This window comes from Gekko japonicus, unplaced genomic scaffold (genome assembly GCF_001447785.1).
Source record: "Gekko japonicus isolate JY-2015 unplaced genomic scaffold, Gekko_japonicus_V1.1 scaffold593, whole genome shotgun sequence".
In the NCBI taxonomy this organism is placed as follows: domain Eukaryota; kingdom Metazoa; phylum Chordata; class Lepidosauria; order Squamata; family Gekkonidae; genus Gekko; species Gekko japonicus.
The window spans coordinates 787,103-803,617 of record NW_015169191.1 but is presented as its reverse complement, the minus strand read 5'-3'; the positions used below and the strand labels follow the sequence as shown (position 1 = coordinate 803,617).

Sequence of the window (16,515 nt, the reverse complement as noted above, 5' to 3'; positions counted from 1 at the left end):
AAAAATAAATCAGATAAGTATGTAGATCAATTGATTTTATTTATTGATTCTTGGAATACAAAATTTCAGGATAATATTTTTTTTTTTACTTTGTTATGAAGTTTTTGACTTTGTTATGAAGAATATTGTCCGTGGAGATAAACCCTTTAATTATAATGTATACCATTAAAAATAATCTTAGAAAGAAAGAGCAAGGGTTAAAATATCATGATAAAAACAAAAATATGGTCCAGATCTGCAAGATGCTGAAACAAATGTTAAATCCCCCTGAAAATTACTTGATGAAACCAATACAGGTGTTTTGTTTTTTAAAAGCTGATTTATAAAAAATCGAATGGATAGCAACAAAGATGCAATGACCTCATTGAAGAAAGATCAAGGATTAAAAAATGGAAGTCAAGAAAAATGTGCTGAGTGCCCCCAACCAGGTATATATTTCTACCTGTTTGATTGGGGGGGGGGGTTTGGCATTGAGGCAAGCGGGATGAAGAGGCCCAAGAACCATGGATCAGAGGCCAATTGGCCTGTGGTCTGAGGAGACAGTGAAGGTCTGAATGTTATACACACACATGAAATTAACAGTTGTATGTGTGGGTGTAGGATTCTTAACATCGGACAATGTCATTTTGCAGGAACATTTATACTTTATCCAGTTTTGCTTTGTAGTTTTTTTCCAGTTGTTTAAAAGCCAGCACAAGATTGTCATTCTCATCTTCACACAGTTCACACAGAGAAGCCCTGTAAGTTGAAACAAAGCAAAACTATAATATATACAGCACACTTTGGGTGTATATAAAATTCACTGGTAATAATGTTGTATTTATATCATACTCTATTGCTTTGATGGTGAGTAAAAAATCCCGAAGCATGTTGTAGGCGTCTCCTCTATTTAATCTGGGAGGGGAAAAAATCACAATAGCATTTATTCCAGACTAAATGATGCACATATCTATCTTTATTCAGTAGCAGTTACAACTGCTGGTTGTAGTAACACATGATTTCCCACAAGAACAAAAATCTAAAAAATATATGCAGAATTTAGGTTGCTGTAAATCTCACTGTTGCAACCACATTCCAAAGAACATTCATAGCCAGTCTTTACAAGCAAATATGAAAAAGGATCAAATGTCCCCAACCACCAAAAATAATAGTGTGACACCAATAATATTGTTTGGGCATATGCACAGCTCCCGTTGCTTGCAGAAAGATTGGTTTAGGACTGACATATAGCAAGCAGAGAGATGTTATAGCTATTCTGCACTGGTTATGCCCAATGCTGTCTTTTGCTACATTAGACGAATCACACCCTGGATTGCTTGGTGTTCTCCTAGGATGCTTGGTGTTGTCCTGAAAATTAACCATTGATTTTTAAAACTTGGTTGTGAGACTGGCATGAAAGGGATGAATCTAGGGATTTGTAATAATACACAGTATTAGAATATGAAGATTAGTATAGTGTGTTTTGTAACCATATCTAGACAAGATACTTATGTAGTGTTTACATTTCATCATGATGAATTTAAACCCTCCCCCCCACTCCGAGTTACCCGTTGTCTTCGAGCAGTGTATTCAAGGAGCCATGCTTATAGAAATCAAGGGCATAAGCATTGAGTGGCATTTTTCTTCCAATATTATCATATTTCTCAATCCAAAGCACAGGAGCATTACTAGCATCAACACCAACAGTCCTTAATACAGCCTGGAAAACACAACCATTGAACAATATTGATAGTATTTCACATTCGGGTGTCTGTGTATGTGTTGCCTTCTGTAGTGCTCTTCATATACGAATGAAAAATGGGTGAAAAGAATATGCATGGATTTCCATTTCATGACATGGCAACTCCATTTATAACAGTGTGCTTCAAAGAATATTCATAGTATGGAAAATTTCAGAAGCTGCCTATGCAGACCTGAGAAATCTGCAGATATATTTTGCTTGCCACATTGTTCTTACAGAAGTGAAAGCCAGCTAACCAATTAGTGCAAAGCATATTGTAAGAATTGCTGTTTCTACTCACTGTGGTTTCATTGGCCAAGTGTGCATTATGCCTAGTATAAACATTAAAACTGAGGTGCAATAGAATATATTATTTTTCACTACTCTAGACTACAGAATGACATAATCTGGGGCACTTCAGTTAAATTTTAAAGTATGAAATTACCATTCCCTGGGATTTGGTCTGAATGGCTATGAATACAAATTTATAAGACCAAACAGAAAGAAGTCTGCATCTTCTATGAACCAGCCAACAAACAATAATGAAACATTAGTTGCTATAGATTTTCCAGGATGTGTGGCCGTGGTCTTGGCATTGTAGAACCTGACGTTTCACCAGTAACTGTGACTGGCATCCTCAGAGGTATAAACACAGAAAGATGGAATACTCTGGTCCCTGCCACACGGCAGAATAAAAAACGGGCGAAGTGCGGCTAATCAGAGCCGCACCAAAATAGAGACGCCGCGGCAGGATCCCACGGATTCCCTGAGCCGCGGTGCCATTGCTCCCCGGCACGATCAGATGCCGGGGAGGAAGCCACGGTCGGGAGGGGGAGGCTGCCGAACTGTGCATGTGTGAGCATGCACAGTTCGGCCAGGAGCCGGGGATGCGCCGGCGGAAGGACGCGCCATTGATCCCACGGCCGGCCTTAATGTGGCCTTGCCGGAAGAACCACCTCGGTAGGTGGTTTATTTTTGCTGCGGTGTTTTGGGCGGAAGGGCCGGATCGGAGACGGGTGCGCAACACTTCCCAGATGTTGCGGTGGGATTGCGCACATTTGCTGCGTCCCCGATCCATCCCTTTCCCGGCCAAAAACCTCTTGTGTGACCGGGGCCTCTGTATGTCAAGAAAGATGGAATACTCTCTGTGACACAGTGTCACGGGCAGGCATGACACACAGAGAGTATTCCATCTTTCTGTGTTTATACCTCTGAGGATGCCAGTCACAGTTACTGGCGAAACGTCAGGTTCTACAATGCCAAGACCACGGCCACACATCCCAGAAAATCTACAGCAACTAATGAACTCCGACCGTGAAAGCCTTCGACAACATAATATTGAAACAGCTGGTAACAGTCTGGTAATCTGTGTATGCTGATGAAGAAAGGTGTCTAACTAATGCAACTGTTCTGTATCTACAATAGAATAGAAGGATGCCATCCTAATATTAGATAGTCAAGAGTTTCTACTAAAAAAAATTACCTTGTTGACATTGTGAATTCTGAACAAATCTTGGTCCACCATTCCAGACAGGCATGCAAAAGGTGAGATTGCAGTTATTCTTTTAGTGCTCTTAATTAAATGAGATGCCAGATCAGAATCTTCATAGGTTCTACCTGCAAAATCTTTAAAGAATGATTTGGAAGCGTGTGTGTGCCCAGATTCTCTTAATTTATCATTTGTAGCCTGCCTTTCCTCACAAAATGTAGTAGAATCTCAAATAAGGAAGTCTTATTTTTATTGCTGGCCTTGGAAACTCTACTTCTTACCCCTAAACCTGAACACTTTATGCCCGATTTCAATGTTAGTACCATGTCTTTTCTACAATTTCTTCTCACCACTCCACTAAAAATCAGTGGTTTAATTAGGGTTTCCAATCTCCAGGTGAGGCCTGGAATTCTCCCAGAATTACAGCTGATCTCGACTACAGAGATCAGTTCTTCTGGAAGAAACAGCAGCTTTGGAGGACAGAGGCAGTGGCATTACATCCCCACTAAGCTCCCTTCCCTCCCCAAACTCTGCCCTCCTCAGTCACCATCTCCAGGTCTCCAGGAATTTCCCAAGCCAGAGTTGGTCGTGGCTTTCAAGCTTCCTGTTCTCAGGGATCCTTTCCAATTCATTTTGTATGTTGAATAACCCAATGCATGTTTATCATAAAATCCCATCATGTTGCAGGGGGTTTAGACTTACCCTTTAAAACTATGTTTTCTCAAGTGTGCACCCTCATTTTTGTGGGGGTCAGGCATGTCAGACTGTCCTATTTCCACAGTATTATGTGTGGCCATTTCCTGTAGTAGCATAATGTAGCGAGAGACTGATACTGGTGGGAAAGCTATCTTCCAGAGAAGCTTGTCCTGCCAATATTGATCTTCTCATAGAAATCCTTTGAAAATTTCTGAGGAAATCCAGGTTCCCTCAGAACACAGTGTGGAAAGTAGTGATATGGATGAACCTCATGAGTGAGGAAGAGAGGGACCTCAAGATTTCTCCCACCATGAGGGTGAACTCTATGGTGTTACATGCCTGTCTAGTTCCCTTCCTTCTCTGGTCTTCCCAATCTTGTCTTCCCAAGGCTTGTCTTGTCTTATCTTGTCTTCCCAAGGCACTACCTCCAAATTTCCAGCAGTTTTTGAAGCCAGAGTTGGTTACCCTAGTAGTAGTATGTTGGATTCCATATGGAAATACTTGAATTTAAAATCCCACTAAAAAAAACTATCAGTTGCTAGCTGTATCTCCTGGTTTAATTTCAAAGTAGGCCCGGGAAAATCTGGGTTTAACTCTTTACTCAGCCATGAGACAACTACTGGGTGAACCTGAGTTAGGCATACTCTCTCAAGCCTAAACTACTTCACAGCATTACTCTCTCTCCACACACTCACCCACACCCACATATATACACACCATCCTGAGGTCCTTGGCAGTAGGATGGGATAAAAATAATAGATTCCACTACAAAACCACATAACTGGGGCAGCAAAATTTACTAGTGCAGTGGTCTTTAAGTTTTCCAGACCCAGGATCCACCTTTAACCCCCAACACTGAATGGCACATGACCCTAAGTAAAATAACATCAGTTACAGTGACAGGAGGAGGAGGAGTTCTGCCTTTGCTAGAAAGGAATCCTCTCCACCACTAAATGACCTAACCTCGCTGTCCTGCTGATCCTCTCAGCTTGCTCACAAAGAGAGACATCTTTGCTCTTTATGTCTGAGGAACAGTAGTAAATCCTTCCAAAAAGTAGCAAAACAAATAGTGGATATTTGGGGACTCACAGCCCACTTGAGGGTCCTGACCCATGTTGTGAAGATCACTGTACTACTGTGATATCCTTCATCAATCACCTGTTCTTAACTCTCCACTTAAAAAATAGGACCTAGTTCAGCGGCATTTATTTATTCAGCGGCATCATGAACAGCTTCCTCATTACAAATAACCTCATTTAAGTACCAGTCTCCACACTCCAGATTACATATCTATCACCCGTTTGTGGTAGGCATAAATTAGAGAACTTCTACTACAAACAGAAAATGTATTTATTATTTATTAAGGAATAATCCACACAGGTCATACCTGCATGCATGTGTGCTGCTTATCCACCATGAAGTTCACTGGGTGACCCTGGGTCAGTCACTCTCACTCAGCCTATCACAAGATCTTTGTGGATAAAATGGAAGAGGGTAGACCATGTACACTGCCCTGAACTCTTTGGAAGAGGCAGGGACCGGGTAAAAATGATAGATAAATGTACGATTGCATTACCTAGTTTTGACAATGGAAGGTGGTATTCTTGTTCCATGTCAGCCAGTTTGGCAGCAGTGAGAAGAAAACATCCAAAGTTATTTTCTACTTTACTGTTATATGCTTTTACTGCAGCAGCAAATTCTTCAGGAAGATCCTCCAGAAACACCTGCAATAACAAACAAAAAAACCTATGTACTTTAGGAATTTTAGTACACTAATTAAACCTGGGTAGCTGATGGTACACCATACTGCATATTATATGGCTTCTTCTAGGGACTGATAAGTTTCTCCATGAGTCAGTTTCGGGTTCCCCCTCCTGGACTCAGATTGTTATGTTCTGAGTTATTTCTAAGCTGTTTGGTTATGGTTTATGCTAAGGTATCCTAGCCTCCTCTGTTGTGATTGGCTGCATAATAAAGACCTTATAGTGGTCCTAAAGCCATACAGAGTATCCTATCAGAAAGATCCGCATAGATCCAATCAGACCTCATGAAAGTAGTTACATTGTATACAGTTTGGAACAGTATAAGTTTGGATGCCGCTCTTCGCAGAGTCAGATTAGAGCTGAGTAATGTTCTGAATAAAAGCCTTGTATTGATCATTGTCTCCTGCGTTTCAATACCTAAAACAGATCATCTAAGAGATCACTGGGGCCTAATTTGCATTGGAACCACAACACAGGGTGAGGAGAGTCTTCAGCCTCCCCCCACATCATTTTCCCCAAACAAAATGTCCCTGATGAGACTATACACAGAGAATCCCAGCCTACCCCATAGACTTCTAGGCATCTTTCTTATGGTGATATACATGTAAATTGGAGCTGGGAGGTAAAAATTGGCACTAAAAGCTCAGCTATATTATAGATTTTCTTTTTTTTAGACAAGTAAATAGCCCATATTTTCAAAGGTGCATAAGTATGACTAAACACAGGTACCATTTGCTCTAGGGTGCCAACCTCCAGGTGGGGCCTGAAGGTCTCCCAGAGTTACAACTGATCTCCAGACTACAAAGATCCTTTCCCCTGGAGAAAATGGCTGCTTTTGAGGGTGGACTCTATAGTGTTATACCCCACTGAGGTCCCTCCCCTCCCCAAACCCTGCCTCCTCAGCCTCTACCCCCCCCAAATTCCTGGAATTTCCCAGCCTTGGATTGGCGACATTATACATACCCAGAGGTGTGTGGAGTATTAATACAACTATCAATGTGACATCATGAAGCCCCATGCACTGACATTGCTGGGTCCCCAACATGTGACATCATCACATGCATCCCTGCCCAATGAATCTGAGCATTTAGGATAATGAGGACTAGGCAACCCAACTCCCCATTGTTCCCATACCCCTTTACTATGACATTTCTGGATCTGTCGAAGAGAACCATCAAGATGTACAGGTGTCTACCAAATGTACTTGTGGAAGCATGGGTTTTAGTGACAGAGTCCCTGGATGATCTCAGCATGTGGGCAGGAAGATATGGGAGATGCAGTCCTTCAGATCCAGGCCATTCAGGGATTTAGATGTAAAAAACAGCACTTTGAATTGAGCCAAGAAACAGCCTGGGAGTCGACATAGTCTACCATGCTCATTTTGGAAAGCCTCAGTTAACATTCTGGTTGCCACATTCAGAAGGTGCTGAAGTTTCCCAGCTCCACATTGAACACATTACTGTAGTACAATATGAGTCTTAGGGTGCGTTCAAACGGGGCATTTATACTGGTATAAACTGCTGCGGTTCCAACCGGTGCAATTTGATCTGGAAGAAACACGATCACACTCACCTCCTGACTGTGCAGCACATCGCGATATGCCCGTTCACACTACCGACACGCAGCAGCACGCGTAGGCGGTTTTTTTTATTTTTTTGCATTTTGCACATGCGCATAGGCAGCCATCCACAGAGTTCAGATCTTTGTGCAGGCGCAGAACACCCCATCCCGAAAAGTGTGCCCTGAAGCGAAGACTTCCCTTTAAACTTTTACAGCGAAAAGGGCCTCCATGAGGTCCCGGACTCATCCGCAGCCTAAAACTAAGCATATTTTTTTAAAAAACAAAAACAAAAAACGCCGGGGCGAAGCTTCGCCCAAGCGCACATCGAGGAGGCTTTAAAAAAATGATGGCCAAAAAGCGGAAGCCTCAGGCTTCTGAATGGAAGTGGCTCTACACCCGCGGAGAGCCATCAGACGGGGATAATGCAGTTGGAACCGGTTCACTCAGGATACCACCACTTGGGGACCTAGTAGCAGAATACAATGGTTAAAGGCTGTTTGCAACGGTTAGGGATGGAAGGCAGATGTTCGCCGTGTGATCGCCCGTAAGTACACCAATTCCAACCGGCATCTATACCGGCATAAATGCCCCATCTGAACGCACCCTTACTGAGGCATGTGCAACAGTGGCCAGGTCTAATTTTGGCAAGAAGGGCTGCAGCTGGCATATAGCCGAAGCCAGTTAAAAGGGCTTCTTGGCACCTCCACCATCTGTTTAAGGCACATCCTCAAGCTGTAAACTTGCTGTTTCAGGAAGAATACAACCCCCTCCAGAACAGGCTGTATACCTGTACACAGATCAGCATTATATGCCATCCACAGCACATCCATTTTATCTGGAACAAATTTCAATTTGTTCACCTGCAAATGAATGAATGGAATGCTGGAGCTGTGTGTCATCCACATACATTGGGATAATATAACATAGCCCTTGCTATTAGGAAATAACTTTTCTACCTTTACCTTTGACTGGGAAAATGTTTTCTTATATTTTATGTAGCAGGCTGGTAGATGTCTCCTTCCAAAGAGGTGTGCAAGCACCAGCACTAATTTTTCCATTACATCTTCAGAAAATATAGGTGACCCTAAGTAACAAAGAATGAAATATCTGCTTGATATGTTCACTAAGTCAAATAAATTTAAACTTTACAGCCTCAGTCCAGAGCACCATACTTTATGTGTGCAGTCCCTTCAAGTCCCTTCTTTCCAAAAACAATCAGCTACCTCATCTGGGCTGCATTCATATGTCACTTTTAATTTACTTTAGGCCTGATTGTTGGATGAACCTGGGATATTGACAGGCTTTCTCCTTGCTCATCACAGTCTATGGGGGGAGGGAACAATCAGGACTCAAATATGGCCACCCTTGAAAGTGTGGCTGTGTTGGCAGTCCAGGCAGAAACCAACATACTGAACTCCAATCCTATTGTGCTGATGATATGGCTCACCAGTAGAAGGCAATATCCCCTGGGGGATAGCAAGAAGTTGCCAGAGCAACCAAAGGCCATACCCTTTATGTCCTCAGTTGCTTCTCCCATGTTTATTGTTTTACGGAAATTGTGTTATAATGAGTAAGCTCCCTTGAGGGCTTTTTGAGCCAAAGAGAGAATAAACCAAACCATAAACCCAACAAACCTCCACACCATTCAGCAGGGGATTCAGGCAGCCAGCTACTGGCACAGGGATGGCTCCCACTGGCCTCAAACAGAGCTAGGGCCACTCCTTTCTTGGCCGTGTGAGGCTGGCCAGGAGGGACAGTAGTTGTTCTGGGGTCTCATCTAGACTTTTGCCCAGGAACACAGAATTGTGAAGACCATCCTGACTATGTCTCAATCATGGTTTGTCCATGAGAGAGTTGCATGAAGGTGTGTATGTCTCTGGAGAATATGAGAGAAGGGAAGCTAGACAAGAGAGAGAGAAATGAAAGATAATGCAAGAAGGAGGCTCATGTATCTGAGTGGGAGGGTTATTCTGGAAAGCTGGACAAGAAGAATGTGGAGAAGAGTTGGATTTATACCCCACCCTTCACTTGGAATCTCATTGTGGTTTATAATCTCCTTCCCTTCCTCTCCCCACAACAGACACCCTGTGAGGTAGGTGGGGCTGAGAGAGCGCTGAGAGAACTTGCTCTTGAGAGAACAGCTCTGAGAGAACTGTGACTGGCGCAAGGTCGCCCAGCTGGCTGCATGTGGAGGAGTGAGGAATCAAACCCGGTGCTGACAGGAGCCAGTGAATCAGGGGATCTGGAGAGGGATGTTAAGAGAGACAAAGCGAGGCTCCAAGGCAGGAGCTAAGAGCCATGTCAGAGCAACTGGAGTAAAGAATGTACAGGCCATAGTGAGAGACAAAGAGACAGATTAAGAAAAGGGAGAAGTTAGGTCATAGCTACCAATCCTGAAGAATGAGGGCTGTGTTCTTAGTGGAAGAAGTAGGTTAGATTGAAAAACCTGAGCTTTTTACATGGCTACAATCCCAGACCTTATATACCTAAATCCCATCTAGGGAGTGGGTCCTGTGATCATTCTTGGAGTCAGATTAAATTATTTTATTTGCTAGTTTCCTTGACTAATATTTGTTTGTGGCAAAAACTAACTGATGCCTGAGATTGTGCTGATAATCCTGGGTAATTTAAAAACAGTGATTGAATATTTGCTTACGGATGTGTTAGACTCAGGATATGAGTTTTTGCCCTTACAATTAACTGAAAATGAAGACTAGTTTGTTCTCTGTTGATGTGTTATACATTGTTTTAATTTTCTTAATATTTTTCCTTTGTTGTCACAAACACTGGTCATTGTTTATGACTGGAATCTGAAACAATTTTAGCAAGCCAAGATAGTTTGCTTTTAAGAAAAGGGAGAAGTTAGGTCATAGCTACCAATCTTGAAGAATGAGGGCTGTCTTCTTAGTGGCAGAAGTAGGTTAGATCGAAAAACCTCAGCTTTTTACATGGCTACAATCCCAGATCTTATATACCTAAATCCCATCTAGGAAGTGGGTCCTGTGATCATTCTTGGAGTCAGATTAAATTATTTTATTTGCTAGTTTCCTTGACTAATATTTGTTTGTGGCAAAAACTAACTGATGCCTGAGATTGTGCTGATAATCCTGGGTAATTTAAAAACAGTGATTGAATATTTGCTTACGGATGTGTTAGACTCAGGATATGAGTTTTTGCCCTTACAATTAACTGAAAATGAAGACTAGTTTGTTCTCTGTTGATGTGTTATACATTGTTTTAATTTTCTTAATATTTTTCCTTTGTTGTCACAAACACTGGTCATTGTTTATGACTGGAATCTGAAACAATTTTAGCAAGCCAAGATAGTTTGCTTTTAGGACAAGCTTCCTTGCAAAGGGTATGTAGAAACCTCATTTTGCATTTTAACAAATTTAGGATTTTATTTCCTGAGTCTGATCAAGCTGCTTCTTCCTTTTGGCCTTTTGACATCTCTTAATTGGGTATGAAAGCAAGGGGAGGGGCTTTTAACTCTCCCTTTTTATTTTCTGGGGCAGCCTAAGTCTCTACTGTAGGGATACTGCAGCAGAGTATTTCCCATTCCTACCCTAGCAAAGTGGTCCAGAAGTATATATGATAGTTTTAAATAACACTGGCAGGATCAGAAGAATTAACAGGAATACATCCCCCTGCATATCTCCTAGCATAGGGCACAAACTAAGGTGACCAAAATAGTTGCAGCAAAGAAACAAAATTAAAAGCTTTCATATTGGTTCGTGAAGATAATCCAATTCAAAACCCTGGTGCTAGCAGAATAACCTAAAGATGGAGGTGAGTCAACTGGGTGATGTGTTTGGTGAAGACTTGAGTGGTTTAAAAAAGAACTAATAGAAGAGTCATGTATTGATAGCGGTACAGGGCATATGCAAACTTCAGGTATGTCTCTGTCAAGATGAGTGAACAGAGAAGCTGTTCTGATACAGTGTCTCTGCAATGGCTGTTGGAGTTTCCGCTCAGAATTGCCTTTCTCACAAATTTGATGTGGATATTGTCTTTCATTCACTGATCTTGCACATAACAGAAAGGTCAAAGTAGACAACCAAAAATGTTTGTGTCCGCAGTATCTGCTTATATCTCCAGAAAATGTCAGATTGCCTGAAGAATCTTGGGACGCTTTTTCTGAGTCCCTGAACCTTGACAAGGTGATCGATGTGTCACTTATTTTGTGAATAAGATCAATAGTATAGCCAGGGAGAATAGTTTGGAAAACCTATTTGTCTGCTGTGAAGGTTCTCCATATTGAGTCAAAATGGCTTCCAACTGGTCCAGACGTCAGGGAGGTGTTGAATAAGGGGCTTGAGGTGAATTGGATCCAGACTGAAATCTGTGATAGTTTAGGATTAGTAAATTTTACTTTACTCCATAACATTCAATGCTGAGAACAGAATCAGCCTTTATATTTTTGATCAGCTCTATTCTGAAGTCTGAGTAATACGAGAATGTAATAGAGACCAGCAGCTGGCTTACAATATACATTTACCATATGAGTATGGTATATTCCATCTGTTTATTTCATAATACTTTGACAAAGTTTATGTAATGTTTGTTGGGTAAATTGAAGAATAACTTACCTTTCATAATTGGCTGGCATAACTTGTGCAGTAAACCTTTGGTGAGAAAGTCAACCAGGGCAAAATTTGAAGGTTCATGATAGTGAAGATGACTGACAAGTCCAGCATACCCTATAGGCTTACCTTCTTGGTCCAAATAGCCCTGAGCAAGAAAGTGTTTGGTTTTAGCATTTTATAAAGTACTTTGGTCCTATAAAATAACTACCTAAAAGGACAAAGGTTGGTCCTAATATATAGAATTACCTCCTTGAGAAGAAATTGGAAGGAAAAGATAAAGTATATTTTCAACATGTCCTTGTTCCTTTGCTGACTGAATGATAACAGTGAATGGTTCAACACTGACAATACCTAGATTTTGACAAACAAAAAAATAATTTTAAATATTTTAAAACAATTAAAATATTAAAGCACACTTGCAAATTATCTTTAACATTTTCAAAAGAGCACTATTATTTATGCGTATCTATAAAATGGCCATGTGTGGTATATGTTCTCATGTCTGCATTTAGTCTGAGATTTTTGATGTCATATAAATTTGGAGAATGTTTTAATTTTTTATTTATTTACATTTATACCCCATCTTTCTTCCCAATGGGTCCCTGAAGTAGCAGACATCATTCTCGTCTCCTCCATTTTATCCTCAGAACAACCCTGTCAGATAGATTATGCCGAGTCGACTGGCCTAAGGTGACCCAGCAAGTCTCCATGGCACAGTGAGGGTTTGCATTTGGGTCTCCCAGATCCTAGTCTGACACTCTAACAAATGAAACACTCAAAAGGTATAGTCTATGTAAAGGCTGCTGTCATTTCCTCCATACCGGGGAGTCTCATGCACAGTAACTGTAATTCAAATAGGTCGATCAGGTCTCTTTCCTGTATCTAACCCCTCTACCCCTCCTTCTATTGGAAGAGCAGCATCCTTTCACTCCACCTTGTACTCCCTCTAATGAAATCAAAAGCACTAAATGGCATTTCTCTACATTTTCCCTGCCTTCCATCAATCCTACTTTTGTTTTCCATTGTGCTCATTTCCTATAACTGAGTGTCAAAGTACATGAGCCAACACAAACACATGCTTACTTACACATAGGCCTACCTTCCTCCCAAACATGCACATATCACACCCAACCTCCATGTGCTCCCCTCCCTCTGAATGTATTGTCTGGAATTGCTTGTGGATCTTGCAGCTAGCTTAATCCCATCCTCAACAACTTCCCTATGTGGAAAATTATAGGTAATACTTCATTTTCTCTGTCTCCTTTCCTTCCTCTGATTACTTCTGGATCCCTCTGACTTATTAACTGAAGTACACTATGTTCAACAGGTGTAACTACTGGGAGGGTGCCAGGACTGGTTACTGGTATCAATGGTCAGTGTGGTATTTTTGCATGGAAATATATTGCTGTGCTGCTCTGATCATTTGCCTGTAATGATGATTCTCCTCAAAAAAACTCCTTCTCTCATCATTCCAACCCATTACAGCCTTCATTTTCCTTTCTAAAATTGCCCTGGAGCGCTATCACTTTGCAGTTCATTCTGATGTTATTTATTTATTTATTAAATTTGTATCCCACGCTTCCAACATGGGCTCAGGGTGGCGAACGTAGAGGCAAATGTCATACATAAAACAATAAAACAATAAACAATCATTACCTATAAAACAGTTAAAAGTCGGTGCTCAACAGACCATATCAATTCCATAATAAAATGCCAATAACAATAACACACTCCAAGTAAACACAATTGTCTCTGCTCAACTGATGTTACTCTATAACTGTCATCCCCATACCAGGGCCAGCGAGCCTCATGATGTTAATACAGTGGTGGTACAATGGCGGTGGCAGCCCCTACTCGAAAGCCTGGCGGAAGAGCTCCATCTTACAGACCCTGCGGAAATGTTAGTATTTATTCCCCTTATGCACTCAGGTCCTGTTCACATGACTGCATCACAGGTGTGGCAGGATATGCATAGTCCCTTCTAGACAGGATAGCATGAATCATATTCAGGGGAAAGACTGAAATCAAGCCCGCTGCTGCTTCTTCCCAAATAGATAATCAGCATCATATCTGAATGAAACGAAGAACACACAGCCCTAGCTGCTGGATTGGGCTAGGAGTGATTCACACAGCACATGATTGTGTCTGGGGCATGTGTATCCTCAATCAATCATGTATAGGTGTACAGAGGACATAGGTCTGTATCCAGTGGCATATGAGTAGAAAGTACTTAGTGCAGTTTCAGAGGGTAGTCGTGTTGGTCTGCAGCAGAACAGTTAGATTTGAGTCCAGTTGCACTTTAGAGACTAACAAGAGTTTCAGGCTATAAGCTTTCATTCACTTGCCACAGCAATACAGAATACTTCAGTATCTTTTTGACAACATAACAGTGTGCAAATGGAGCAATGGAATGTACAACAGACATTTCACATGGTTTAATTTACTTTTGAAATTTTAACAGCTCTGTTAAAGGTAATGGGGATACAATTAATTTCACTTAGTGCAAGCAGACAATGAAGAGTAATTATGGTGCTTTTACTTGCACAAAGACTGTTGTGTATGCCAGAGACTTTCAGTATCCTTCATTAGAACTGCAAATAGTTGTCATCAAGCGACAAATTAATACAAAAAATGTATAATTTCTTACTGGAAGATTTTGTGAAAGATGAGGATGTTAAAAAAGTAATGATCAATTGGGAGAAAGATATAGGGAAGATAGAATTGGATATGTGGCTGAGGATGTGGGAATCAGTTAAATATATGAGAGCCATATCATATAAAGAAAACGTGTATAAAATGTTCCATCGTTGGCATTGGGCGCCAGATAAAATAGCCAAATGTTACCCAGGTTATTCCTCGCAATGCTGGAAATGTAAGGCCAACATAGGCACTCTCTACCACATGTGGTGGACCTGTAATAAAGTCCAGGGCTTTTGGAAAATGGTGCAGACACTAATTCAAGAAATAATGGAGAAGAATCTAGCGTTAGAACCAGAAATATATCTATTGAACATGTTACCTAAGGACTATAGTCAGCTGGATAGATATTTGTTGGTATATATAATAACTGCCGCACGGCTGTTACTGGTCGAAAACTGGAAATCTGATATGATACCGTCAAGGGAAGAGTTAGGGAGGAAAGTGCTAGATTTAGCACAAATGGACAACCTGAGCCTGATGTTACAAAATAAGAATGAAAACGTATTTAATAAAAGATGGAATAGGGTATATGAATGGATGAGGAGGTTAAATGAATAAGACTCTCTAATATATGTTAACAAGGCTGGGAAAAGCAATTAATATAAAACCAAAGGTATGATTTGTAAATAACGTTTATGGACTGTAACTTATCATGTATAGGTGTACAGAGGACATAGTGCCACTGGCATTGCGAGCTTAAAAGTACTGATCTCAAAGCACAGAGTCACAGCAAATCCAAGCAAGGCTGCAAGCTCTGTGCAAGAAAATGGGAAGGGACCACAAAGGAAGCTGGCAAAGGGGGGGGGCCCCTCTTGAAACTGACAAGAGTGTTTCCAAGGCTGGAGAATTCCCTTACTTTGAAATCTGGTAAACATTTTGTTTGAGTGGAGACAGCCAGCCTGTATCCATTCACTAACCAGGATGAACCTCCATGAACTGCTTGAAAGTTCATGGAAAGTTTGTGCTAGTTGACCTGCCATGAACTTGAGTTCATGAACTGCAAATTGCCAAAAATTCATCACCAACTCTAGTTTGTGAGCCAGTTTGTGTTCATTCCTAGTCAGGAGAAAGGTAGTGTAATATAAAGGCAAGCATGAATCTATTCATATACCTTTGCTTTGGCATCTGCTTTATCATCAGCCTTTGCAGCCAGCAGCATGAGTCTCAGTACCAGGGTGATGCTCAAAGGGAACTGGCCTTTAAGTTCAGGTACATTGGATTTCATCAATTTTTGAACCTTGGGCAGAGGGATGCCGTAAAAATACACATTTCCTATCACATCTTGTCCACGTCTTCCAGCACGTCCAGACATCTTGAAATACATATATTTGGTTATACAAATCATGTAAGACACAGGGAGGGGAAAACAAACTTGACCTAATACCTGAAATTAAAAACTACAAGACTAAAAAAGAAGCCTGATTAAGGGCCAATATTAAAAACTTAAAGTATAATAATTATGTACAAAAATACACGTATTTATTAGAAAGACCATTAAAAAGATATATGGACCCAATGGAAGTCTTGTCACTTGTACTTTATACAAATCATGCTACTGAACTATCTACAGATACAAAATTATGAAAATTAATCATTTCTACTTAGCATTTCCTTTTCCCCCTTTTCCATAAGAAACAAAAGCATTTTAATAAAATTGATATCAGTCATACCTGCCTGTAGTTCAAAGCATCTAGATAGACAGAATCTTCCACAAAAACAACAGATTTACATGGCATATTAATGCCTAATGCCAGTGTTGAAGTTGCTGTAACAACCTAAGAAAATCAGCATGAGTGCCATTGTTATTTTTTATTAAAATAGTTATACCCTGCTTTTCCTTTTGGCTCAAGGCAGCTTACAGTAATAATTGAAACACTACCCCAAATACCCCCCCCCAAGTTGCCTGCTATTCATAGCCCATCAAAAAGCCCTTTAATGAAAATTAAAGAAATAATTTTTAAAGAGCTGTACTAAAAGCAATTTTTAAAGAAGTGCACATC

At 40.8% G+C, this 16,515-nt stretch overlaps 1 protein-coding gene across 1 annotated transcript in view; it reads right to left on the bottom strand.

Annotated features, from left to right (window-relative positions):
• Positions 1-461: 461 nt before the first annotated feature.
• The window catches only part of LOC107114667 (probable ATP-dependent RNA helicase DDX60), a 109,320-nt gene continuing 93,266 nt past the window's right edge, over positions 462-16,515 (bottom strand). The window contains 10 exon segments of the mRNA XM_015416234.1: positions 462-738; positions 832-894; positions 1,548-1,699; positions 3,204-3,346; positions 5,482-5,629; positions 8,192-8,313; positions 11,819-11,960; positions 12,062-12,166; positions 15,627-15,827; positions 16,186-16,290. Of these exon segments, the coding sequence (XP_015271720.1) occupies positions 639-738; positions 832-894; positions 1,548-1,699; positions 3,204-3,346; positions 5,482-5,629; positions 8,192-8,313; positions 11,819-11,960; positions 12,062-12,166; positions 15,627-15,827; positions 16,186-16,290 (1,281 nt within the window). The 3' untranslated portion in view covers positions 462-638.